This window comes from Argiope bruennichi, chromosome 10 (genome assembly GCF_947563725.1).
Source record: "Argiope bruennichi chromosome 10, qqArgBrue1.1, whole genome shotgun sequence".
NCBI classification, from domain to species: Eukaryota; Metazoa; Arthropoda; class Arachnida; order Araneae; family Araneidae; genus Argiope; species Argiope bruennichi.
In genome coordinates this window covers 8,921,235-8,948,917 of record NC_079160.1, presented here as the reverse complement: position 1 = coordinate 8,948,917, position 27,683 = coordinate 8,921,235, and the positions used below count along the sequence as shown (strand labels likewise).

Sequence of the window (27,683 nt, the reverse complement as noted above, 5' to 3'; positions counted from 1 at the left end):
AAAATCTAAAAAAAAAAAAGCTGTAAGAATTAAAATAGTCTATACAATGATCCATAGAACTCAGACAGTTTAATTAAGATCAAGAGCAAATTTCAAAAACATAGGTTTTTAACTTTTACTTGTGTGTGTTATATTGAAAGAAATAATTAATGTAAATTTCACATCAATATATATATATTTCTTTTTTGAAAAATTTGATTTTGTTGAAAAAGAAGATCGTAGAAAAATAATTATTGGTGCTTTTTACTAATCAGAATCCGGAGACCGAGGGGAGAAAAAAAAAATCCTTTTCTAAAAATATTAATCAACGATTTTATTAAAGTATTATAATTATGGTATTATAAAAGCCGATAAAAAATGTTGGGATAAAAAGAAATCGGATTTCATGCAATCGGCAAACGTAATTATGCACTGCATTAAATTACAACGCAATATAGCAAAATAAAATCTCCTTCATAGGTAGTTCAAGAGACTACTCCAAAAGAGAACAATGATCGAATGTGTAACGGAATGTGTAAGAGGCTTCACTGCAAGTATATTTATTTAGAGCAGCTTTTCCCGTGTTTAACATGTCTGTCTGTCGTACCAAATTTATCCTGATGTATCATTTTCCGTTCGTTGGACCAATTTGCGGTTGTGGTTTAAACTAAAACATAACTAAAACAAACTCACCTTCTTGGAATTCCAGAGAAGTTCGAACATTTTTCAAGTTACAAGCCTGACATAGTGCGTCATTTGTACTGACTCTTAAGGAAAACCTTTCCAGTATTTAAATAACCAACAATGCACATTGTCGAAGAAAGTGGGTAAAAATCATTAAGTGTTATAATGTATGGTAGCACCAATGGATCTATTTCACTTTGGTTTACTTCACCGAGTTCTTTTTTCTTTGTATTCTTTTCTTTCTTGATACATCTGGTAAACAAACCTTTACGACCTTGCTTTCGATTTATTGTATACAATGTATGAGGAAACAAAACTAAAACTTTTCCTGGTACTCCTAAAAAAACTAAGCACTTTTGATGGGACTCCCCCCAAAATTAAGTACTTTTAAGATGCTTAAAAATGATTGTCAAATTTAAGCACTTTTCATGACGCTATGGACCGTGTTTAATTAGGTACCTTTTTACATTTCCAGTTTGGTAGTTTTTAAAACATCTATTATGTTCCTACAAAAAAATTATTTTTTTTAAATTAAATATTTTACTGCTGTTTTTCTTTATTTTATAAATTATATTTTTACAGGAAATTAAAGATTTTATTTAGGTATTTAGAGGCATTTTAGTATTTATAGAAAATTTAAATACTTATATTAAAAAATCGTATAGTTAAATCTTATTTAATAATCAGTATGCAACTTTATTACGGTTTGACTTTTTCGGAATTTCGGGAGGGGGGAAGCACCCCTCTCAAGGGAGGCAATTTTTCAACTTTCATTTCTGGGAGGCCCAAAGAGTGCTAAGTCAAAATTTGTAAAAAGAGTTATTGACAAATAGGCACATATACTGAAATGATATCACAATTAGAGCGGGAACAAAAAGGCAGGTTAGAGACAAAAAGGCAGATACCATTGAGAGTGCTTCCTTTTCCTTCGTGGAAAACGGCATCGTTGTAGCTAGCGTTCAGCAGGTTCTCGTGAGACACGCTGAGGGCTGCTTTCCTAGGGCCTTCGGACGCCATTTGGTTGGCCTGCGCCAAGGAGGAAGCGTGGAAGCCACCATATGACACGGAGCGGGTGATCTGGGTCCGGCCTGACTGAGGCGCCTTGGGAGCCGCTTTCTTTCGAGGACGGACAGGAGCTCGCGGACTCGGAGACTTGGGGCTGCTGCAACAAGGGAACGACTATCAATGGAGGATTCGAACAAAAACAAATGCTGTTTCAGTAAGGTGTACTGCAACAGGAAAGAGTAAATTACTCGAAGACGATGCAATCATAACGAGTTAGAAGGCGTAGTACAGTACTGGTGAGACATTCGAGAAGAAAAATCATCATTCAACAGTCACCTGCAGATAGCAACAGGATGGAAAATGTCACAAATGCAACTAACAGTACACTTCAACAACTTTCTCTGTTGAAGCTTACTCCGCATGTGAATACGAGATGTCTGCAGAAGAATGTGGATGAAATATGAATCCCCCACATTCTTCTGCAGACATCACACAGAAAAAGTAACCATTTAAGAATGACCCAACAGGCAGAAGTAGTTGCTCATGGCATAGTGCAGTTGGTTCGAGTTCAAGATATTCTTGATGGCAGTTCAAAGAGACCGATCTTGTAACGGCATGGGGATTTTTTCTGCATTGCCAAGTACAGTTTTTTCCATTTCAAGAGCCTTCTTTGGGACAGCAGTGCGCACGTTTGACCGTCCAAAATACGCCTCGTTAGGTTGCACAATGGAACGCGTGCTGCAAATATCAACTCAATAAATCATATGATCATGAGCATTTATGCTATTTATGAAATTTTCTTTTTAGGCAGATGAACAATTCGTTTAGGCACAAATTTGTCACCTGAAGTCTACATGGTTGTATCGCAGAGAATATGTTAAACGGGTTCCATCAAGATAAATCAGGGAGAAAAAACACTCGCTACTTCTTGAGGAATGCACTAAGCAACATCCTGCACTGCACCATGAACAGCTACTGCAGTCTGATGATATGGAATGTCTTAGCTCAACAACTCAGAGAGGGCCAACTGAATAATGGCTTTATCGGTTACCCCAACAGTGTCCTCTAACTCGTTACGATAATATCTCTAATCTTGATTCAGTTTTGAACAATCTACTTATCCCAGTTGGCGAATATCTCTCACCTGTTGGTGGGGCTGCTGGACATGGAGTCGACCGCGGAGTCTCCATTGGACAGTTTGGCGGTGGTGAGGCTGATCTGAGATCCGTACATGGACTGAGCGGGAAAGCCGTCGATGTGGCGTGGAGAGGTAGGAGTGCTCAAGTAGAATTCGCAATCTGAAAAATCACAAGTATAACATTTCCATTCTCTATCAAATTAAATAAATAAATTATTAAATATACAAAATGAACGAGATAATTCGTCTCTCGGTTTTTCCATATGCTTACTTACACAATTTCTATACATATAATAATGATGAAAGTGCAGTATGAATATTAGAACAATGCCTCTCTTCCCATTGAGTCAAACGGATAGAAATATTTATTTTTAGATACACACACTAGAATTCGTGTTTAGTTATTATGTTTACTTTCATAGACAAACCGCAGGCAGCTGTGAACTAAAATTTAAAATTTTAAAGATAAAACAACACATTAGTTTTACTTATTCAAATCATTGCATTTTTTAGTCCAATTAGGGATACCAATACGGATAAGTCAGATTTCCCTTAGACTTATTTCTTACAAAATTCGATAGATCCATACAATTTTTAGTAAAACATCGCGGACCAATTTTCAACGATCACCTCATTCATTTTTGAGAGGACGTGCTCACATACGAGATGATTTCCGGAGACAGTTTTGGAATGGGAGGAGCTTAAAAGATCACCGTGATTCGATGCCGAATTTTTTGCTGATATTCGTACAAGAAAAAGAAAAAAATTCAAACGTAAGGTTTTGCTGAATACATAAATTATTTTTCAGATGCCGGTTCTCTTTCTCCCAACTATTCAGAAAAGCGCAAATAATAGGGAATTAATAAGAAATTCAGCTCATTTCGGAAACGTGTTGGTGTAAGTAATCATGTTGCATTTCGTGTCCACAAACTTTTCGCTTTCAATTCTTCATCGAAAATGTCGCAAGTAATTATATCTGATTTGTTTTTAAGTGAAAGACATTTTAACCCTTTATTTACTGACAGTACTTTAAAGTACTTTTTAAATCCAATTGATATCTTCACAATATGACTACTTTTTCTAGCAATATTTTAAAGAAAACGAAAAACGTTTTTCCAATAGAAAGTAATAGATATAATCTAAGAAATAATATTAAAAATATTTTATTATTAATTTAATTAACTAAATTATTTTAATTAATTGAAAAAGTTTTTTTCCCTGGATTTATTCTGTACCATAACTTAACTAATGATTCAAAAATAAATTTGAAAAACTGATGGCAAATAATTCGGTAAATAAAAGGGCTAAGGTCCTTCATTCAATGAAAGCCATTTATATATTGCTGTATAATTTGTTCAATTCAAATAAAAAATCTTGTAGCTTTATGTAAAAATTCTTTCACCTCATTAGACATGAACTGTGGTATTTATTTTGAAGCTTTTTTTATGTAGATTCTGTATTCAAAGTGTTGTTCATGAGAATTGCTTACTTTTTATTGAATTTACATTAAAAAAATAGGTTTATTAAATTAAGTTTTTTTAAAAATTTTTAAATGTTAAGAATAAACTTTTACTTCTGTTTTCAACATTAAATTGCCATTTTCTGTTACTATATTCATTTGTAAACCCAAATTTTCTTATTTCGAATTTTTGTTGCGGTTTTGTTAGATTCGAATCAGCCATTGCACATGCTTCAGAAGATCAACTAATTGACAATATTGTAAGGATAAAGCACAAAAGTCTATATTATTTTTTTTAAAAAAAATTGCTGCAAATTTCAAAGGCAGATGTAATATATCAAACTGGATTCAGCAAAAGTTAAATACCTGCGTGAAAAATAATATATAACACTATTCTTAATGATAATTTTATATGAAGCTAATGGGAAGAGCGAAATATTTTGCAAGTCAGATGAATAAAATAGAAAGTAAACTCATTCAGACAGCAAGGTCACCAGATCTGATTTCTTGCCAATTTTGGCTGTGAGGTTTTTTTAAAGAAGGCGTTTATCAAGAACATGTAACATAATATGTTGCTAGTGGCTGTCGACAACATGGTGGTAGGCTGTCATTAAAATATTAACTGAGAAGGTAAAGATATACAGTAAATAAATAAAACTTTGTTTTTCTTTGATTTTTGAACCATTATCATTCTTTTCACTTCCAAAAGTACTAGATGTTAAAAAAAATTTCAAACTATTTTTTTTCTCATGCAAACTTCAGCTGCATGATTTACATAAAACATATTTGAAATTTCCTTCAAATCCACTGAGTAGGACCAGAGTTACCCGTCTCTAAGTGCTGCCAGTTTAATTTTAAGCGCACTGTATAATCATAATAAAAATTCAACTTCAATCACATTTCTACTAATAATATAATAATAAATAAGAGCACTGTTTATCTTCGGACCTAACTGTAAATGTCTTACAAGAAAGCGTTGAATCTACAACTACCAAATTCGGTATAATCTTAATTTAAAGAAAAGAAATGTGCAGTTGATAAATTTCGAAAAACTTCTTTTAACCTAAACTTTAGCGTTTCCCCACCAAAATTTCCAAACTTGCATATTATATATATATTATTTCAAATTTTATCTTTTCAATGACATTAATTTAGCAATTGTGAAAGTTTTTCCATAATTTAAATACATCTAAAAAGCATTTTTTTTGCAACTCTGTTTTTTATTGTTATAATATAGATCAAATTAATTGCATTATATTATAAAAATTTTAAATCGCATATTTCCTTATCTTTTAAAATATTTTGTATAGAAAAGCTCAATTTCTACATATGAATTTAAAAAAAAATAAATTAATTTTTTCCTGATGCCAAGTTAACTACTTTGATATTTTATCTATAATTACAATAATAATTTTTTTAAAAATAATGATTCTTTATACAACTTATAACATGACCTTTAAAAATTCAAAGAACGAAAAACAGATTTAAAACTCCCATTTTTCATCAATTCACATTTTAGCAATTACTTTCAAACTATTGCTAGATAACTGATTACATTATTTACTGATACTGCACACTTCATAATTATCAAAATGTATGCAATTACTGCAGGATTATGCATGATCAGAATAAATAAACTTCCACTAAATGTCTCTTTTTTTTTTCCTTTTTGCAAATGATTCTGAATAAAATTTTTTAAGAAGTAGAATACAAGGATCTAAATCAATGCAATTTCAAAAAATCGTTGAAAAGCAAAAACAAAATTTACCTCCAGGGAAAAACCAATCCGCATAAGTTATCAGAGTGTCCACAATGGAGCTGTGCAAATTTGTAGCAGTCATGTTCATACTATAAGAGAGAGAGAAAGAAAAAAGGCTTTCAAAATATAAGCCGACATTTACTTAAAAAAATAAATCAATATGAAATAGAACATAAAAAATACATAAAAAAGACGCAAATCATTCAATATCATATTTCATTAATCACAGTTAAAAATATCATAGACGATTAAAAGAGTAAATTTCAAAGGTGCAATTTTAACGTCTATTACTAAAGAAAGGTTTTATTTCAAACTTACAGGAAACCTGCTAGGGGAAACTTTCATAAAAATACTGAAAGTGGGGAAAAAATTGTTCGAATAGTAATATGCTTGGTTGTTATGGTGAAGCAAAATTGAAATTCTGCTTTTATTTTTCATTAAAATTTTGAAAAATAAATTCTGATTGGACCTCTCTCTAATACCCAAAAAATAACTTCCTAACTGTCATGCTCCTCACTTGGTTGCTCTGTCAATCAGAACAAACCTTTATATGTAAAAACAAATTTCACTGAGAAAAAAAAATTCCAATAAGAGTTATAAAAAAAAAAATTGTTAAAAATGATAGAATCTAAACAATGAAAATTAAAAGTTTGGAAAAACTTTTTATTTCTTTAAAAAATGTTAAGTACGAGATATAGCAGGTTTTTTTCCAAGTAAAAATTAAAGTTTGGCGAGATAATACAAACAATAATTTTCAAATGGTGTGGGGATTTAAAAACCCCAAGAAAGAAATTGCGTTGACTGAAAAATTTATGGCTTCAAATTAAAATCTCATTGTACAAGATTTTAAAGAAAGAATCTACATACCAAATAAATTACAATTCAATATTATATAGTAATATCCCTTTAATATGTTGTTTAAGAGATTGCTCTAAAACGACATATTAATGAGAATAATGATAAAATGTGTAAAGCACTATAAAAAGGATTCACTGTGTTTTCTCTTATATTGAATCCACTTTATAGTTTTTAAAGATGATTGTTATGTTATTGCTGTTTCCCTATGTTAAACAGCTTTTCTTATGTTCGATATATTTCTTTGGTACATCAAATTCATCCTGCTGAATTCTTATTTTCCGTTGACTGGACCAATCTATATATTCTTTAATAACACATTAAGGGTTAATCATATACTTAATAAACATAAATAGATTCTTAAACCTCTAAAACACTAAAAACTGGAATGTTTTTCGAATCGCAACAAATATAGTACAGTATTTGATACTGGCCTTTTTGGATAACTATTCCAATGTTTCAATAAACATCAATGAACATTGTTCAAGAAAGAGAAAGTGGAAAAAAAAGGGATCTTTAAGCATTCGTTATCTTAATATGCATTCAAACCCTTTATTCCTTTTTTGAATTTGTTTTTTCTTTTTGTTGGTTTTCTTTCTTGAAACATCTGTTAAATAAACATTTACGAGCATGCTTTTGATTTATTATTCAGTAAAAAGGAAAAACAAAACAAAAAGCTTTCTTCGCACTTGTTGAGAAAATTAAACACTTTTCAATGACCTTTTCCCTAAATTATTTTAAGGTGCTTGAAAGTGGTTTTCAAATTTAAGCACTTTTTATGACACTAGGCACCCTGTGATAAAGAAATGTAGGAATAAAGTGCAAAAAAAAAAAAGAATTGAAAGCAGTTATGTTTTCTTTCTCTCAATCAATAAGATATTAATTTTAACACTCAAATTAACAACTTTTTAAAATTATAAAATTATGCTGAGTTTTATTTCTTTCATTCATATAACAAGACTTTCCATTTTGATGCTTTGAGCCTAATGAGGATTCCAAAACAAAACTTTTAATGCTCTTGATATTTTGTTGAAGAAGAGAATCAAACTTCTCCTAGAAATTTTTACTGTAAATATTTTGCCATGTATAAAGGAGCAGGCGATCTATACTTTACAAATGCTGCAAACTATAACTTTACAAATGCTTTCAAAGTGTAATAATAATAATAATAAAACTCACCAACATCTAAAGAATATTTAAATCTAGCATATCTAAATATGGAAACGACTTCTTAACAAAAAATGTTACATATGTCTCAATTTAATCATGGTATATTAAGCAAAATTTATGTTCTGGGTAATTTTTCCATAGGGAATCTATACATGGCATCAAAATAAGGTATTATCATAAGAAATTCTAAAGTTTGAGCAATTTTAAATATGTAGACAATCCCTTACGAATACTTTAGGTACATCATCTTTTGGTATGAATCATTTTTTAAATGGCATTTTTAGTTTTTATATACGATGATCGACTACAGAATAAAGCTGGGTGATTCCACCTTCCCTCCCCCACAACTGAAAGCATTAGACATTCGACATTGCAAATGAAAAGACATTGGGAATCTCACCCGAGTGCGCTGTCATCCACCGGTGGCCAGATGAGGTTGGGCCCGATCACAATGGCAACATTCTGAACGGACATCTTGTTCACTTCAGAATTTTGGCACAATCTGGCCAGGAACTTTATCAAGTACCTGAAATTAACACAGTTCATCAATTTGCAACCAAAATCACATACAGTCCACAGAAAATCAACAAACAGTATTTACAGTTGAACTCAATGGTATTTTATAAAGTTCAAATAAAGTATTTTTCTTCTCTTTTAGAAACAAATGCAACTTTAAATTCTATCAAAAGTATTTTTAGTAAACTGTGTAAGCAATGGTATATTTCCAATTCAGCAATTGCTCTTTACTTTTACTATTACAATTAAAAATTAATTTGGTATTTTAAAATTAATTTTCCTCAAATTCCTCATCAGAAGGTGCCACTCACCACCAATCAAAAATAATTAAATTCATTGGTAATTAAGTTTTGAAAATATTAAGATAGTGTATGTACTGTCACCACAAACATACAAGTATGAAAAATGCCTTAATTATAGTATGATAAACAAAGCAATTAAGACAAAAATAATATGAAAATAAAATGTAGTTTTCAATTTCTATTAAAAATGAGGAAGTCTGCAGAGTATTTGTGAGCAAAATGTATAGAAATAGCTCAAATTTCACTTTTCTTTTCTGTTGTTACACATTGAGATAAAGACAGTATAAAATTTCAAAGACGGAGTGGTACCTAAGATTTCTCAAATGAGTTTCAGGAAGAGAGTTTACGACACTCCACAAAGCCCTCAGCCGTGCATCATGGTCCGGTTCCCTAGAGAGAAAGAAAACAGTTATCTCTACAGCTTCACAATAAAAAAAAATGTCAATTCCTCTAATAATCTAAATATTATATATATATATATATATATATATATATATATATATATAATGAGTGTAAAGAGAAAAATCGGCAGTTATTAAGCTAAATAATTAAAGACCCATTTTGATATTTCAGTTTTAATAATCAATATATAATAAATAAATTGATTAAAATTATTTTTAAAAAAACAGCGGTTTTAATAAGTAAATAGTATCCAAAACATTAAGTGCAATAATTGCAAAATTTAACTTGTTTATAGATACTCCCATGTAAATTTCTAATGGCAATCTGATAGGCACGAAATAATTCTATGCAATAGTGCACATTATATGACAAAAAAAATTGGTTTCTGATATTTACGCACCAGCAATTATTTTACACATTCTAGCAGATTTGCTTCATAATATCTAATATGCTTATAGTTTTATGCATAAAACAGTGATCCATGCTTTGATTTTACTATAAATTCATATAAATACTATGAAATGATAATATGACACTCCTTAGCCAAAGATGGATTTTATGCCAGAAAGCACAAACGCATTCTTTGTAGATATAAAATGTTATTTAAATGATAAAAATAATACAGATAAAAAAAATACTATTTTGCAGATTGTAATTCCGATTTCGAATGATTCAAAAGAAATTCGAATTTCTTTAACATTATGTTAACAAAAAATTTAAATGATAAAGTTGGAATCAAATAAGCTAAATAAATAACTGTCTTTTTGGTTACTTTGTAAATGTTAGTTTATAAAACAACTACTGTTTTACATATTACTGCAAAACATTAGTTTGTAAAACAAATATTTGTCAAAAGAGGCAGAGCTTTTAATATAAGGCATAAACTGAAGAACTTAAATTTTTGTTTCAAATTTATTAGCATGTGAATTTATTAATAGTGCTAGCAATAATTTTTCAAGAAAAGTGCAGTTTAGACTGTAAACTTTTGGGTTTTTTTGTTCCCTTTTAAATAGGTTTTTTAAATTATTTTCTTTACAAAATCAATGATATGTTTTCCTCTCTGATATAAGATTCTCAGTAACTGAAAGCTCCTCCCTCAAAAACATGACATTAGGCAAAAGAAATAATTACATAGCTGCCTCCATCCATTGGTCATACAGTTGATAGGTGAGAAGAGGTTCTGGCAAGGACCTCAAATACAACTTCAATATACCTGCAAAAAGAACAGATATAGTTTTCTTAACGCAAACTAAAGATACAAATAAATTCATGAAAAAGAGTAAAAGCAATTTACTTCAGAAACTGCAACATCACCTGCCAGCTAACATTTTAGAACTTTGAAGAAATAGCACACATTTTTTTAGTTTGCTAAAAAGTATTATGAATTATTTTTTGTGTTTAGTACTAAATTTCCTATACATTGTAATATAATACTAGCTGCCTTTGGCGACCCATTTATTCGCCCAGATTTTTAACTTATTAGGCTATTAAATTATTATTATAGTATATATTTCTTTAAAAAATAACATTTCACCAAGTTATTTAATATGACTAAAATACATGAATTCAATTAAAACAGTTTACTGCAATTTACAAAGCATATAAATAACGAAGTACAAAAGCGGAAATGAAGATCCTACTACGGATTGAATAATTGGCAAAAGCCTGTTGAATGTTTTGATGAAGAGTCTGAATAACATAAAAAAATTGTTTCTGAAGTGTATCAAATTGAATTAAAAATATTATTAAAGTTAAATGAAAAATAGTACGAAAATTTTATCATTAAAAATTTACTTTTTTTTCAGTCTTAATATAAACACTACATTTTATAAGATAATTGTTTTGGAACATATGTGTATCATAGCGATTACAACCAGATTTCAGTTTAATATAAAAGCGACGAAATTGAAAAAAAAATTGTGCGATTTTGTGCCAATATAAACATGACAATTTTTTATTGCAACTTTAAAAGCCGTTTCTTAGAATTTCTTGTATACACCCAGGATTGCAGATTTTTAGAGAGATTTTTTTTGGACAATTGACACGACTTTAATGTGCTTGGAGAGAAACCGTACATTAATCTTAAGTACAGCTGTAACAATATTCAATGAAAAAAGCAGTCTGAAATTCATATGATGTTTGGTTTATATGTAACTGTTGCCATTCAACAATTAGTAATAATCTCAATTTCTGGGCCACATACCTTAGTATTATATATATATATATATATATATATATATATATATATATATATATATATATATATATATATATAGTTTACAGAACTTTGCAAACAAGTTTTTCTCAATTTCACTGCCAAGCGGAAATCATACATATGGAATGAAAATTAAATGAATCGATTGACTGTTAATGTAGCTCTGAATGTATTAAAATAGCATATTGTCACCAAGAGTCAGAAATAGCATCAGGAAAGGTCTTACCGGCGACATTGTGTGGGTCCCTTTCCTCTTCAATCAGGTGGTGGAAGCCAGCATCAAACGCACTCTGAAACAGAAATGACACTTTTAAGCATTATGCACAAGACACGCCCAGAAAGGAACTGACTCGGAGTGAATTCTCACCTTCATTTTCTTGATTTTAATCATGCTGCCGCCAATCCTGAACAGACCCTGCGAAAAAAAACAAAGCAAGAGATCATTTAAAAAGTTTCACTGCTTTAATACCTACCAGAAATATTTATAATAGAATGAAGGGAAGAGGCACATTTGCATTATAAAAACTAATAGAACCCCTGGAAGATTTTCATTGTTTTTAGTTTAAGGAAGTTTATAATGAGATAAAATTACTAACTTAATTACATTAGCCGAAAGGCATTAAGAAATTTTTAAAAACTTTTAACAATGGGTCCTCAGATATAATTAAAATATGTTTAAAAGAAATAATTGGAGATTTTTAAAAATGAAAAACATGAAATTTTATGAAACAAAATATACAGACAAACGTATAAAAATTGCTTAATTGTCTAGCCAGTGTGCGGTTCGTGCATCTAATTACAATATTTTTGAATTGAACTAAAATTAATTCTTTCATAAATGTTAAAATTCGAAATAAAAACCATACAGCATTCCCAGATGTTCCAAAACATCGCAAATAAACTATAACGATAATGCATTCTACAGGGTAATAAAAGCTAAACAGTTATAAAGCTCAGCTGAGATAATATTAGGTGCTTGCATGTATTTTGATCATTTTTTCACTTTAAAAAATGCATTTTGAGCAAAATTGGTAGAATATATATCACTCAAAATATTTTTCATCATTTTCTACAACTATTTCCCATTTTCGTTCAAAAAGATGCAATTGATTGTCTTCAAATTTTTTTTTTGGTTCTCCAGGCCGCTTTTTGCCATTGACATCGGAATCACCAATCTTAAATCGTTGCATCCAAAACCGACAATTGGAATATGGCGGAGAAGCATCACCATACATGCAAGCACATAATAATAACTCGTTACTTTTAAACTACAATAGGCAAAAATAGAATGAAAAAAGCGTAATTATTAAATAATTTTATGAGAATTATAAGCAGATGAATTTTATTTATACTTTGATAGAAGGTTCATCGTTTTGCAAGAATAAGACAAAGCATGAACACCCGCAAAATCATGGCAAATAGTCTGGCTAAAATGTTTTTTTATTCACTAGTATTTCTTGCATTCTTATGATACATTTTGAGTATAGCTTCAATTTCCTTCCTTAAGCAGATTAATGACTTAAATTTACTTTTATAAACTAGCAATTACGATGTCAAGACTATACAAGAACTTTTTTTAACCATTTGTAAGGAAAAGTAGATAAAATAAAAACATAATGAATCGGGAAAATTCTAAATTTGACAAGCTTTTGACAGACCTATACATAAAATAAGCATATCTTTTAGAGGAAAAGTCGTAAGATAACACTGTTTTCATCAGAATACATGGATCTAAAGGCAGACTACAAACACCAAAACTTTGATGAATTGCAAAATCGAAGTGCCGCAAGATCTTGAATATTGAACACTGTAAATACTGCTCTTGATATACATGTGGAATCATATCAGTGCTCTAATTCAGAAGCCATTCGTTAGTAATGCATCACTGAAATTGGGATGAATGGAAAACCCTATCTGCCGACCTTCAGCCTGCTCTTCCAGAAATCATTAAATCCGAATAACAAAAATAGCGTTTTTATTAGGTTACAAATGCGATGGAAACAAAAGCAGAGCGTATGCATTTTGTAGATTGCATCCAATTTATAGCTGCTGCTACACATCCTTCCGAATCGGTTAGTTGCCCTCTCTCACAATTGAAACGTGCTTGCCCGCACCAGAATTGAAACTGAGCAGTCATGAAGACAAACTCGTCCCAAAGTTTTGCCATTGTCCCCCCCCCCTCCCCTCCCAATCAAGGCGGCTGTTCAGATCTCTTAAATTGGTTACTTCCCCTGTGTGCACTTCTTGCTTCAGGAAATCCACTGACATAAGACCTGGCGGTTTAGGTGGTCAAGGAATTAACCTCTGCAATTAATCCGCCGCAAATATTGCTCATTCAAGAAGCCCCGAACTGCCATTGAAGAATATACCCATTTTAATGGAAAATGATTCTCGCTCGTTAGAATGGGGATATGTGTCAAATAACCGATTTTCCAGGAATACCAAATAACAAGAAATTGGCCCTGCAATATAAGTTGACTCATTAAGAGACCACTCTAAACCAAAGATTTAAGTTGAATTGCGTTCGAAGCGAAAATTTTTGGATGGATTTCGATGCGCGGATTAATGCCCATTGTGTAAATTTAAAATCCAAAGTGAAAAGTGGCTTATCTGACCACAGTATTATTTTCAGGAAATGCTGTTCTTAAAATATTTCGTTCTATCATCCAGAGGAAACATATTGTCCGCAGTTAAAAGTCTCAGTTTTGTAAATCATGTACTTGTGTGAAACGGTAGAGGGTGATTCTTTACATTATGAAATTCCAATTTCATCGCAAGTGTCTGTGAACTCACATTTCGACCTCCCTCCACTCTTTAAGCCCCATTCCGACGGCCTGCTGCTTTTACGGATATGGTCGTAAATCTGCCATCTGAGCCATTATAGAACCATTTCCGCCAGGCGGACGTCGATCAGGAGCTTCACGCAAATTGTTGGTAAAATAAACAAAGTATCCCAGAAAATTCCAAGTTAGGGGAAAAAAGGCAAAATGGGCCTGTCTTAAGACGCATACGTGTCGTCGGAACGAGGCCTCAGAGTACTATACACTTCTCAAAATGGCAAATCGACATTTCAAATTTTCTCTAGTTTTTCAAAATATGCGATTACTTTGCATGCAGATTTGCCACAAAATTTCCCAGCTCGAATTCCCTCTCACTGATTTTCATTTTATCCGCCAACGGTTAGAGATGTGACAGGATTGTTCTATGATCTTCACGTGCTTCTCAGCTACATTCTTCCGTAAAGCATATCATCCTGCATACCAAATTCATACAACTTTCCAGCTGCGTTTTAGATAGATGGCCATCACAAACCAGGCACAGTCAGACCTCTGACGGATTTCATCCGACATTTGTTTCATGACTACACTTTATTGCATTTTTTAAGTTACAACTGATCGTAGACAAACAACCATAATCCCAAAAAAAGTGTATCAGCAGGACGATGGCTGCAATGCTCTGTATGGGAAGGAACGCAAAACGGATGTTACCTCTTCCTCCATGGCAGACTCGAGAAGCCAGCATACACAGGTTTCTATGACGATGGCGATCTCCCTCTTTGTGACCTTCAGGTGCTCCTCCAATGGGATTCCAAAAACGGGCTGATATGCGCAACACCCTGCAACAGAAAAAAAGATCAATTCCTTACTCGGAGAAATTTTGTTTGAACCAACGTGTGTTGTTCAGCAGAGAAACACAAGGGGAAAAATAATTTGGGGAAACAATTTTCAGCCAAATACGTCTACATTAGGTAGCTCAAAAATAGAAATTCTTTAGTACAAACACTGAGATTAATACAAAATCGTAAAAGAGAAAGAGTGGAGCATTGATAGGAATCTTCTACATAAATTGGAAATCTTTACAAGTTTAATTTTATCTTGGTAAAGTATTCCTTGGTGTAAGCATCATAGGCAAGAAAACAAATGCATTTTTCAAGTACACACATAATATTTGTAACTTCAAGAGCTTTTATATAAAATACCATAGTGAACACTGTACCATGACCGTATGTTGTTTACTTTTGAATTAAGATGAATATAAGAACTGCAGCAAACAATTTTTACAATTAGTTTCTCAAAAAATTGCAACAAACGATTTGTACAAATTGCCAAAAGGTAATTTTTTTCCCTTCATAAATTATTAAATTATCAAAAATTAGTACAAAATATAACTAAAAATTTAAAAAGCAACTAGAAAGAAAATAAATGATTTAAATTATTTGTAAAGATTTCGATTAAATACGAATGGCAAATTTGAACATAAACTTTTTTATTGACATGGTTTTTAATTAATATGAAAAAAAAGGACTATTATTTTAACTAATAGCATGAATGCTAACCCAAATCTCAATCGCGATTCTATCTAAAAACAATGAATCAACAAATTATAATATTATTATTATATTATAATATAATCCATAATTATAATATTATTATATATTATATAGCTATTTCACTTTCAGTGTATACATGTGAAAATATTTCCGATAAATCATTAAATGCATTAAAAGACGAATATAACGCAAAAAGTTTTAATGCCCATAAAAGTTCAGCTCTAAATTATTGTTTTTTAACTAAAAAGTTCTTCGACATCGTTTTATTTCCGCACATATAAATTTGGCATTTCCAGATTTGACAAGTCATCTTTTCCTGCATTTCTTTTAGATATCAAGTCCAACAAGCTATATGCAAAGATGAATATGTTTGAAATATAAGAGGCCGATTTGTTAATAGTTCATTTCTGCTTATCCCCTAAAATGGAATCTAACAAAACAATACTATAAAACATTAAAAGAATATTCGAAAAATAAATACTAAAATCGATTCTAATTAAATAATGTTATAAAAAAAGGGGAGAGTGGAAACTTTTGATAAAATGCAGTCAGTGGGCAAACTTACTAATTTGAGCTTCCAGCTCCGGCAAAGCCGATTCCAACAAGTGGAAAGCTTTCCTGTGGTATTCCAGCTGTAGTTGGCACAGCTTTACGAACAACTGGGACATCTCGGGCTCGCGGCTGATCAAATTGAACATTTCGGCTGTCAAAGAATCCTAGAAGGAAAATACATCATTCTCTTTTAAAGTATATCAATGGTTATAACCAACGAAACAAATCATATTATAAAAAATAAAATTGATATAGTGGATGAAACCTTCTAGAACACTTAACTAACACGCAAATCTACGACCTTTCCATACTCATAATTGTAGGCTGATTTAAAGTCTTTAGTTACCTTTAAAATCAGTTTGGGCATGCAGGAACAAGAAACATTTAGAATAAAAAGGAAACGCAAAGGGAGTGTGTGTGTGTGGTGGGGGGGGATGTATGGTTCTTTTTGATATTGAATTAGATAAAAGAACAACCAGGCACGCCAGCTACATGAATTACAACAATTACATATCTGTAACATGGAACAACAGCCCTCGGAGTATCTAAACAAGGATACACGTTTCGTATGTTGTTCACGTTATGCTATCATAAAACTGACTTCCATGTTACCTTACATATCTGTAACATGGAACAAGTCTTCAGAGAATCTAAATAAGGATGCACGCTTCATATGTTATTCATGTTATGCTATCATAAACACCTTATGCACATCCTATACTCTATTCACTAACAAAGAGCGGCTGCATTTTGTATTTGCGATTTCATGACCTACTGTAAAAAACTCTTTCTAACATCCTTAAAATTTTGAATCACCCAGAACATTATATAAAATATGGAAAGCATTTATTCAACTCACAACGGCTCTGAAAGTGGAATTCAGTCACTGAAATCTTACCCTGCACTGGTCCACCCTGCTGACAATATCTTCTGTTTCCTCTTTCAGCAGCTGTGCTTTGGCTGCGGCCGTCGCAGCTCCGTTGCCCGACGCCGTTTGGCTGCTCCGCTGGGCGCTCTGGTACCTATGGAAAGAACAAATGCACGGGTTTTCATGAAGGGAAATCTCTTTTGAATAAAATTGAAATTATGAGTTGCCTAGTTATGAATTTTCGCCACTGCAACGGTGAGTTCGTTACATGGGACAGAGAAAAAAACTCGCAATGTATCGCGATGCATAAAGGACTCTTTAGAGGAAATAGCTGAAGCGTTCACTTTTCTAAATCTTTTTCACGGCGAGACAAAATGCTGAGAGGAAGCAGAATGCAATTCTTACCTGACGCTTCTTTAAAGAAATGCACTATGTTTTGAACTTAATTACGCATCATGTGTTCCTGAGTGGGACCCAAGCACCTGAGACATGCAAACTGAGTTTGCAACCAGAGACAGTAAAGTTGAATTCAGTTAGCCGTTTCAAAGCAAACACTAGGGTTATTTTAAGACGGACCTCGTCATTTTGAAAAGCAGTCAGATGACAAGGATGACACCTGATCTGCACTCCGCTCTCCAAGCTTCTGCACCAAACCAGCGGGAGGATGCTTTCAACGACGGTTTAAACGTGTACCCGACCCGGTTCCGACGATTCTTCGGAAGAAACGAGTCTCGAACATGAAACCCTCCGGTTCCAGACCACCACAGGCCCCTGTTTTTACAAGAATGAAAGTTGTATCTGGATAATTATTGGATCGATTTGAATAATATGTGTTCGTCGGTCAATCATGGTTACATACTTTTACTTAGTTCCACTTGTTTCTTGTTCGATTTTTCTCTTATTTCCTGATCACCAAGATTTTAAATTTTGTACATTCTAGCATTCTGAATGATAATATACTATTTTAACATTTCCAAAATCGAATCATTAATTAATTGATTGATTTCATACATGTGGCACCACTTGGTAATGGATATGACAAAAAATAATTTCAAGATTCCGTAATATAATAATAATAATAATAAAAGGCTAAAACAAAAAAAAAAAAAAAACAAAATTTTAAAAATGTCTACTTTTTTACATACTCAAAACAATATCATTTTAAAAACTATTTCTATACAATTTAAGTATTTCTTCAATTGTGTTTAGAATCTTCAAAATTCAGCCCTATTTTTTTTTTTTTTTTAAGACAATAAACAAGTCCGTTTTCAAGTTATATATATCAAAACAGAAGAAATACCTCGTTCTGGCAGTTTCCATCTCAGAGTTTAGTTTGAAGAGTTGCTTCCGATATTTGAGGATTTTTTCGATGTCAACCTGAAGAAAATAGAATCAATTTCATCATAAAAGAAGACAACAACTTAATTATCTATAAATAAAATTATATATTCGCCTATTTTGTATATAAAAAATGTGATAATTTTCATAAAGTGAACCACCTTTATACTGGTGTTTTTACAACAAGCAGTTTGACACGTATTGGGATTTCTTTTTGGAAGTAATGACAAAGTTCAGTAGCTTATCCGTTATTTTCAATCACTGAAACCGTTCTCAGTCTGTAGAGGTTGTTTTTCTGCAAAGAGCGAGGTGCACTGCAAAGATTGGTGCACCCAGATTGTCAGGATTTTTACTGGCTTAGTTGTTCACTTAGATAGATCGGGGAGGGGTAAAAAAAGCAATTTTTCGAAATTCTACTACAGCTACTTAGGAGAAATTGTGCTTTAGTATTATTGGTTGTAGTTTACAACTGTTTTGGTCAAAGATCTGAGGTTTGAAGTCCTTGATTCGAGAGATATCAAGAAATGAACAATAAGAGAGTTTAAAACACACACGCAAAAGTTTCGAATATGGTAAAAATTATATGCGGTTAAAAGAGAAGTTTTTAATGTATTATTGATCGGAGTAATGGATTTCGAAGTAAGGCTTCAAAGATACAATATAATCCTATAGTTGGAAGCATAGCATTTCAGAAACTGAAAAAATTCTCTAAGTTCTCTTTCTCTCTAATATGTGTAAACTAATCGTAATATTAACTCACCGCTTTCCAAGGGATCTGCTTCATTTTGCCAAAAGCACAACCTCCTGATATAAATACGCAATATGTTTACTCGTGATCAACAAGTAATATTTTAAACCCAGAACGAATGATATTACATCTGAGAGAAATCATCTGATTCATTATTTATCCGGTATATAAAAAAAAAAGGTGAAAATTCATAAATGGAATTCAAATGACGTTTTGCTCAAAAATGTCGCGAAGCATAAGGAAGATTTCGTGATGATTTAATGGTCCATTTTCTTATTTATTAGAAAGTGCATCTCCGTTTACAGAAAAGGCTATTTCAACCTTACATTTTCATTCCGATTGACTGAAAATATCACCGACACTTTAAAATTTTTTACTTATTTCGCTCCAAAATGCCATTCACAATGTATCGTTAAATGTTGTATTGTTCTTTTCAAATATTGTTGATGACTTATAAATAAAATGAGCTTTTGGTGGTTTTCAGAAACAGATTGTTTTATATATTGCATTTTAACTATTTCTTCCAGAAGTTATGAGAAAAAAATCGCTTCTTACAACTGATATTATCACTTTAATTAAAAATAAAAGTATAAATAGACGATAGTAGCATTTTCTGTACCATAATATCTTAAAGAATATTTTACATTTTCATATTATATATATATATATATTAATGAGTGACATTTCGAGTGTAATATTCAATACGTTTCTACTTCATCGCACTACGCTGTGATTTGACTTTGAAGACATATTTTTGCAAGGGCCTATCAATTTAGTTAATTCTATTTTTATTAAGAAGAGATATTTTCATCTCCAATAATAACCTTGTAGTTAATAAAATAAACGCATTCTCCCAAGGAATCAAATCAGTTAGTCAGAAGCCAATTTCAATAGTCTTAAAACCTATTCTTCTCTATTTATCATGATCACCGAAGGACATAGAACAACAGGTGTCTTGTGTCCTCGATTTTCTCGTACACTGCCACAATACGGCACACTTTGTGTATGAATGCTATAAAATGATGCGCAAAAAAGCTTATTTGAATACTCTTGCAGTCAAAAAAGACTGGATCCGAATGAAGCATTAAAATATTCAAAGGCGGGGCCAATGTAATTGGGATTTCAAGTAAACAAAGATTTTATTATATCCATTTGTGACGCAACTTTTTTTTAGCATACAGTAGCTCAGAGAAGTCATATTAAAGGTATATTATAATAAATTGAGCTTACAGCGATGACAAGAAAAATAGGAAAATGGTTCAACTTGCAGAAGCATTTACCAACTTATTTCCAAAGTCTCCTTTATCCCATCATCCTGGAACAGGCTACATATTAATTTTACACCTGACCATGGCCTTTTCCCTTCGTACTTCAAGCGATTCTATATTAAACGATCGGATCACTGTGACCGCGGTGAAGTAGGTGATCCCCTTCATTATGCCACTAGCTGCTCTCTCACCACATAACAAACCCACTCACGACCTCGAACGAATCTGGTGGATCAACGTTATGGGACACAAGATGTCCAAGGTCAAAATTAGAAATCTTGCGGGGTTTCTGCAAGACAATGAGAAACTGATCTCCCCAGATCCAAGCCCTGAATAAATTTTTGTCTCGTACCTCAATGAAGCCCTTCTCCAGGAAATATTAATTTCAACAGAATTCCTCAATTTATACTCCCCAATGAACACTCCCTTTTTCATCATAGTATTATATGTAGTTATTTATATTTATTTATTATTTCTTTTGTGTGTACCGTATGTAAACTTCTTTTTAATAAATCTTGCCACGTATATCTTTTCAACCGATAGGGAATCCTAGAGATTCCAAGTATGGCGAAAGAAATGCTCCGTAGACGTCATATGAAAACAAATTTAAACTTCTTTGCTGAAATTTTTTCTTATTTCTTATATTCTTTTCAAACTATATTCAAATCTGATCAAAAACACTGATCAAAATTCATCAAATTATGATTAAAGGTCAATATCTTGATTGAAGCAGGCCTACATTGAGAATGCTCTGCAGTGGATCGACCACATTTTCCTCCACCTGAAGTTTGTAGCCGAGCAGGTCATTGGCCAGCGTCTCCTGAATCCGAGCGTAATCCACCAGAGTCAATCTGAAATGAAGAAATGACCTTGCATGATTCTGACGAAATGGACACAAAAACACGCCAGAAGAAGTAAGGTTACTTACCCCAGAATGGAATTTTCACCAAGAGACAGACCCCATTCTTCCATGCACTGAGCAAGTGCAGCTTCTGGAATCTTCTTCTGAAAGAGAAAAAAGAATCGGGATTTATTTAAAAAATTTCGACAAAAACATGACTTTGGAATGAAAACTGGAAACCGGGAACTGAAGTTGCAATTAGGTATTTTTTTGGAAAATGCTCTATTTATAATCTATACTTATAATAAAGCTCAATGTGTGTGTGTGTGTGTGTGTGTGTTGGCGCTCTACAGGCCAGGTCATTTGACATACAGCTATCAAATTTGGTACATATATACCTTAGAGGTCGGGAATGTGCACCTGGGGTCCCTTTTTTTGAAATTTTAATTAGAATTTTAATTATTAATTAAAAACTAACTTTCCCGCCAAAAAAATCTTCCATTTTCCCCACCGCCAACTTTTCCGCCAAAAAAATCTTCCATTTCCCCCACCGCCAAATGAGTAAGGCTTACATCTTTTTTTTCTTCCAACAGTCATGAGGCTAGGGTTAACATTTTTCGGCGGATTATTTCAAACGATTCTGTTTATTTTCTTAATGTTTTATGCATTTAAAATTAAACATTGTTAATTAATCCATGTTTCAGATTCATTCTGAAGTACTTTTGAATTAAAATAACACAGAATAAAGGAAATTAAAAATGTATAATCTGCATAGCGTTACCCCAACTGGCGAAGAAAATTCACGCATGCGCATTCTGATTGTTGCCATGACAACCGTTATCAACGGATGATTTAAATTATTTTTGGGTTAGTTACATGCTTTTGTAAGTAAATTGTATTATGTTATATATATTTTTGTATATGCTTATAGTTTTAAGTACATCGTTTTTTAAGTAGTTTTTTAAACCTGATTTCGACCGATTATTTTAAACGATTCATTTTATTTTCTTAAAGTTTGATGCATTTAAAATGAAACATTGTTAATGAATCGATCTGTTCATGATGAATCTGAGAAAATTTTGTAGACAAATTCTTGAGATATTACATAACTTAAGAAAGATATTCTTTAGTGCCCATAAAGTTTAAACGCTCAGTGACTCTATTATCAGTAATCATATTATTAAAAAAAATGCTTTGTTTCAGTAAAAATTATTATTATATTAATTGCAGTTTAGTCATTTCCATTTTAATTTTAAGCATAAATTCTACCGGAACTAACAGAAAATGAGAGAGATACATATTATGTTATGGCTGAAGGACTTTTTATTATTATGAGTGAATTACATGACTATCAAAATTTGAAGCATAAAATATTTAATGATAAAATTTTAACGAGCATTAAGATTGGCGAACCGGCTGGTCGCCAAAGGCGGCTAGTAATAAATATAATAATAAACCACTGTTTCCCTCAGTCTATTAAAAGAATTTCACAAATCAGATAATGTACACTGTCATGTTCGTATCAGTGAATTAAAATTTCGACATTACTTGATATTATAGTATATTTAATGACTGTTCAAATTTACATACAGGGAAAAAAAAATCCCTTTATTTATAGTCTAGATTTTAGCAAAACAAAATTCATATGTTAAGGAAAAAAAGATATTGATCATTTACCTCATGCACTCTAATTTAGAATCGCACATAGACATCTTGGGTGAAATAAAGCATATCATTATACAAACTAATTAATGATAGCCAAAAAAAAAAAAAAACCTGTAAAGCAAATTTATTTATTTATTATTTATTTATTTTTTTGCCAATTTATATATTTGAGCATTATTTCTCCGTCTTCGAGAGATTTTTCAATTATTAGTTTCATTCTTTTTTTTTCTTTTGCAACAATTTAATCCGTTGCAAAATCAAAACTATTTTGCTTTATTGGACTTATTTCCCCTAAACTTTTTCTGCTTATCTAAAATGACATAATCTGAAATTTCAACGATGCACACTGAAGCAAGTCTCAAGATCTAAACATTTAAGACATCTCCATAAACGTTTATGGCATCATACACAGTTCTTAGACTAATTAAAGAACATACTTTCAGATTTTCTACAAGTATATCCTTGTTGATTCTTAATTCACTTTTACAGCCTCATTACTATGTAACAATACAAGAATCATTTTTACAATTTTCCAAAAATTATAAAATTTTTCCAAATATTAGAAATTAAAAACATTAGAACAGAAATCCTCTAAACAAGTTTCTTCATTAAATGAATCAAGCTATTTTTGTATTCACTTTTTTTTCCGGGAAAATTTCAAATTAGGTCTTTGCACGCTTTGAACATGCAGTAGAAAGTTGTACTTTGGAATAAACAAGTTGAAGTAAATCAACCATGTGCTTTTCACGACATTGTTGATCAATAAACGTAGATTTAAGCAAGGTACAGCTTTTAAAACAGCAGAATTTTTGGATATGAATTCAAATATATATATTATTACAGAAATTGCTCCGCTAGGTCCGTAAAGTCAATAGGTTCGCTTGCAATGGGTGCAAGGTGTAACCCAATCAACAGGCCGTAGTAACAAACGATGACTTTATTGACACGAATACACAGATAACAAATACAAAGCAAAGACGCACACAAGCAATACACAGCTGAACATTTAGAACAAATAATAGCCTACAAGTAGTAATCAGTAGCTAACAACAACCACGACATACAAAACGGTCAGACAGAATTCAGCAGGAGAAGGGATTTTTCGTAGCTACCTCTCTACGGTCTCTCCAAACGCCTGCAATTCCCCACTGTCTCTTCGCTTTAGCTGTATCCAACTACCGACTCATTACTACACGACTGGTTACTCCTCATACGACTAGATGCTGCTTCCACAATAAACACCAGAACTCGACACAGCTCAATTCACCAATCGCTTGCGCTTCACTGGACTGATCCAACTAATTCGCTGTTGACACGCAATGCGACTCTACACCTCTCAGCGACTTTCGGCTTAGACTGCTGGCCTGTTATAGTTTCTGGAGCAGGGAAGATAATGTTCGCGAACAATCAAACATATCCCAGCTCCTATTGGCTCTATAGCTAAAATTCTTGAAGATTTTAGTATTATTCATTTTGTCGCCAAATTCGTGGCCAAGATGCCAAATTGTCAACAAGCCCGGGGGTCACTGCGCCTGCTCCAATAGAGTTGATCGTAAAACGGTTTTTCCTACGATGCAAACAACCATGCAGGGATGCAACATTACAAATTTGTAGCAATATATATATATTTCATTTGTAGCATTCTTCACAAGAATAATTCCCTCGATTAAAAAGTCTATCTCTCCCTGTTTTTTCAATATCTCTACTAGGTATTCAAGTAGCTGGTAGGTCACTTTCCAATGCAGATATTATTATTTTTTCTCAATCTTAGAAATGGACTGATCTATACTGAAGAAAAGGAAGTGAAAAGATAAGGGAAGAGCTCTACTCTTTAACAATCACGAATAGTGAAGTTTACTTTTTTAAGCTGTGACGATGATCTTTTATTCTTGCAGTTTTTATAGAGAATGGCCTTGTTTAGATAGGGGAAAAAATACTAATGAAATTTAAATTAAATGTACTTCCCGGTTTTTAAGGAAAATTTTAAAATTTCCTGCCTTTCCCCTGTTTTATGATTTTTAAATTCCCTGTATTTTTTCGATCGGTTTTCCAATATCGTACTTTAGTACTGCTACTGGCAGTCTTCAGCCTCTGCGGACGCCAGCTTCAATCTTTAACGGCAACCAAACTGTGGTCTGGCTGTGGGAATTACCCTGATAATAGAAAGACACAGATCAGCAGGAGTGACTTTCTCATACGTCGCCACAATAGATCTCGTTTTGCGTTTGCAAACGTTGTGTATTCGCACTTTTGATTGCGATTACATCGGCAGATAATCAACCACCCAAGCAGAATCTAGTTCAAAACTTTAAAAGGGATCTACAATACAGGGCATAGAACTGTATACCACAGTTTATTTTTCTAGCACGTTGGTTGTTTGAGTTATTGTGTTCAAAGAACTCCGAAAAGGTCTTTTGGAATCATCCAAATATCGGGGCAGTAAACGGAAAAAAAAAAAAAAAAAAAAAAAAAAAGAAAGAAAGAAAGAAAAGATTGCGTACCGTATTTCTCCTGTCTGAGGACTCTGGAGTGAATCTTTGCATGCATGCCGAAAGTTTCTTTCCAGTGGCGTAGCAACTCTCCTTGATGAGGTCAACCCGTTTCTCGGCCGCATTCAACTCCTCCGTCAATACGCCACTCTTCTCGCCCCTGTGGAAGTAGAAAGAAAATCAGCTTCGCTCAGTAACAATTGGGATTTACAAATGATAAAGCTGCGAATTTATTTTTAAAAGTGTTAACAAAATTTAAAATGCAGCAAACAGCTAGAAACATTTCTAATTATTACTATTTATAACGCATACTGATTTTAAAAACATCTTGATAATCAGTTTTTGCTGGACTCTCTCGGATATTTCCACAATATGACGCCCTTTAGCAAAAATGAAATATAGAATTGGTTCTCTTTGAGTCTTTCCTACATTTTAGTGAAAAGACAGCGCATCGATTTTTTTTTTTTTTATTCTATTAGTTGCGTTTTAGAATTGCTCTACATTAAAATAGAGACATAATTCCAAAAATCAAGCTTATATTAATACACCGAAAAATGAAATATTTTATTGTAGTTATTTTCTGCTTTTTGGTCTATCATTTATGTTTATTTAGAGTAAATATTAACGAAACTTGTTATATTATTTCTAAAAATTGACTACCAGATGGCGCCATGTATATGGAACAAAATTTTAATTCAACTAATTGATTAATCAATAATTAAGTACTGAAAATGTTTAAAACCATTTTAAGTTCCGACACAATAAAGGTAAAAACAAACAAAAAAAATTACATCTTACATCATAAAAAATTAAATTAAAGAATATAATGAAATGTGTCTTTCATCTGAAATGCGGAGACTCATCGAAATCTGGATGCCGAATTTTTTTAACGTTACAAGTTTTTCCAATACTTCTTCAGGGAAGCAATCATTGCAGCTGTTTGAATCTCCCTGTTTTTCCCAAGATTTTAAAGAAATTTCCCTGGCTTTTTCCGACTGCATTTAATATCCTCAGAACGAAGTCACTTTATTTCATTTTCTTTAATTATTGCACAATATGTTCTTAACAATATTTAAAAAGTTCTTTTAACTAAAAACAATGCAAAATACACTGCAATGTTTAGGGGGGGGGGAATTTCGCTTATTCAAAACCCTTTCTCTTTTTTGGCCACTATACTAGCCAACATTAGAAGAAACCTACCCATCTTGGCCAACAAGTCATATCTCGTAACTGTTTGTCAAATTTACTCACAAAAAAAATGTGGTACAAAAATATATGCACATTGGCGGAATGCTTAAGAATAAAATGATTTGTTTCCTTCCAGTGATGTCTCTCCTATCCATACTGTTTACCAATACGCCAATCAGAATGAACTAATTTCGCTAACAAAAAACAAACTCATTTACAAATACAAAATGAAATTTCTGTATCAAAATAAGAAAAACTCTTCAATAGTATCAGAATCGCATTGACTTTTAGCTCACCAACTATAACAAAAATATCGCTCGAATGCCGGCTGAATACTTAAACCAGAAAAAAAGTCGAAAATTGGTCATCAATTATTTTTTTTCCTTCATTGCATAAAAAGAAAAATGTTGCTTGCATAATAAGCATAATTGCATAATAACAGAAAGGTATAAATTTCAAAAAAGATAGTATGAATGGATTTTGTGCATTTTTGTGGCAAACAATTTCATATACATCAAAATGTATAAGAAAAATGCCGTCCTATTAAAAAAATTTTTTTTAAAAGAAATTTACAATAGAAATGTGTACTTGTAAAATATATCAAACAAATTAATTTTCCTGTGTTTAATATTATTTTTAAAAAACAGAGCATTTTGTTGAATGTATGGGGAATTTTAAACGAACACAAAATAAAATCGTTAAAAGAAAATATTAGCAATAACATCCATTTCATGTTGTCCATATGAATAATTTAGTAAATCCGTATTCATAACTTAAAACAAAGAAAAACACTTTCTAGAAACATAAGCAATATTCAATATATTAGCATCATTCAACAAATAAATTTGTGAGAAGACGAATAAAATAATTATAGTAAAATATTTAATTAGAATAAATTGTTTCGGAATTATA

The 27,683-nt window shown here is 32.0% G+C and overlaps 1 protein-coding gene across 3 annotated transcripts in view; it reads right to left on the bottom strand.

Annotated features, from left to right (window-relative positions):
• Positions 1–27,683, bottom strand: part of LOC129988207 (rho GTPase-activating protein 44-like) — a 105,416-nt gene that overhangs the window by 4,797 nt on the left and 72,936 nt on the right. The window contains exons 2-16 of one of the 3 annotated variants that reach the window (XM_056096371.1): positions 25,596–25,743; positions 21,517–21,593; positions 21,328–21,439; positions 18,535–18,611; positions 17,265–17,388; positions 16,380–16,530; positions 14,973–15,100; positions 11,852–11,899; positions 11,711–11,774; positions 10,401–10,482; positions 9,177–9,257; positions 8,450–8,575; positions 6,034–6,113; positions 2,813–2,966; positions 1,569–1,822 (exon numbers count right to left, since the gene is read on the bottom strand). In XM_056096371.1, the coding sequence (XP_055952346.1) occupies positions 1,569–1,822; positions 2,813–2,966; positions 6,034–6,113; positions 8,450–8,575; positions 9,177–9,257; positions 10,401–10,482; positions 11,711–11,774; positions 11,852–11,899; positions 14,973–15,100; positions 16,380–16,530; positions 17,265–17,388; positions 18,535–18,611; positions 21,328–21,439; positions 21,517–21,593; positions 25,596–25,743 (1,706 nt within the window). Of the gene's footprint in view, positions 1–1,568; positions 1,826–2,812; positions 2,967–6,033; positions 6,114–8,449; positions 8,576–9,176; positions 9,258–10,400; positions 10,483–11,710; positions 11,775–11,851; positions 11,900–14,972; positions 15,101–16,379; positions 16,531–17,264; positions 17,389–18,534; positions 18,612–21,327; positions 21,440–21,516; positions 21,594–25,595; positions 25,744–27,683 lie in introns of all 3 variants that reach the window. The other 2 variants (XM_056096372.1, XM_056096370.1) reach the window with 2 other exon arrangements.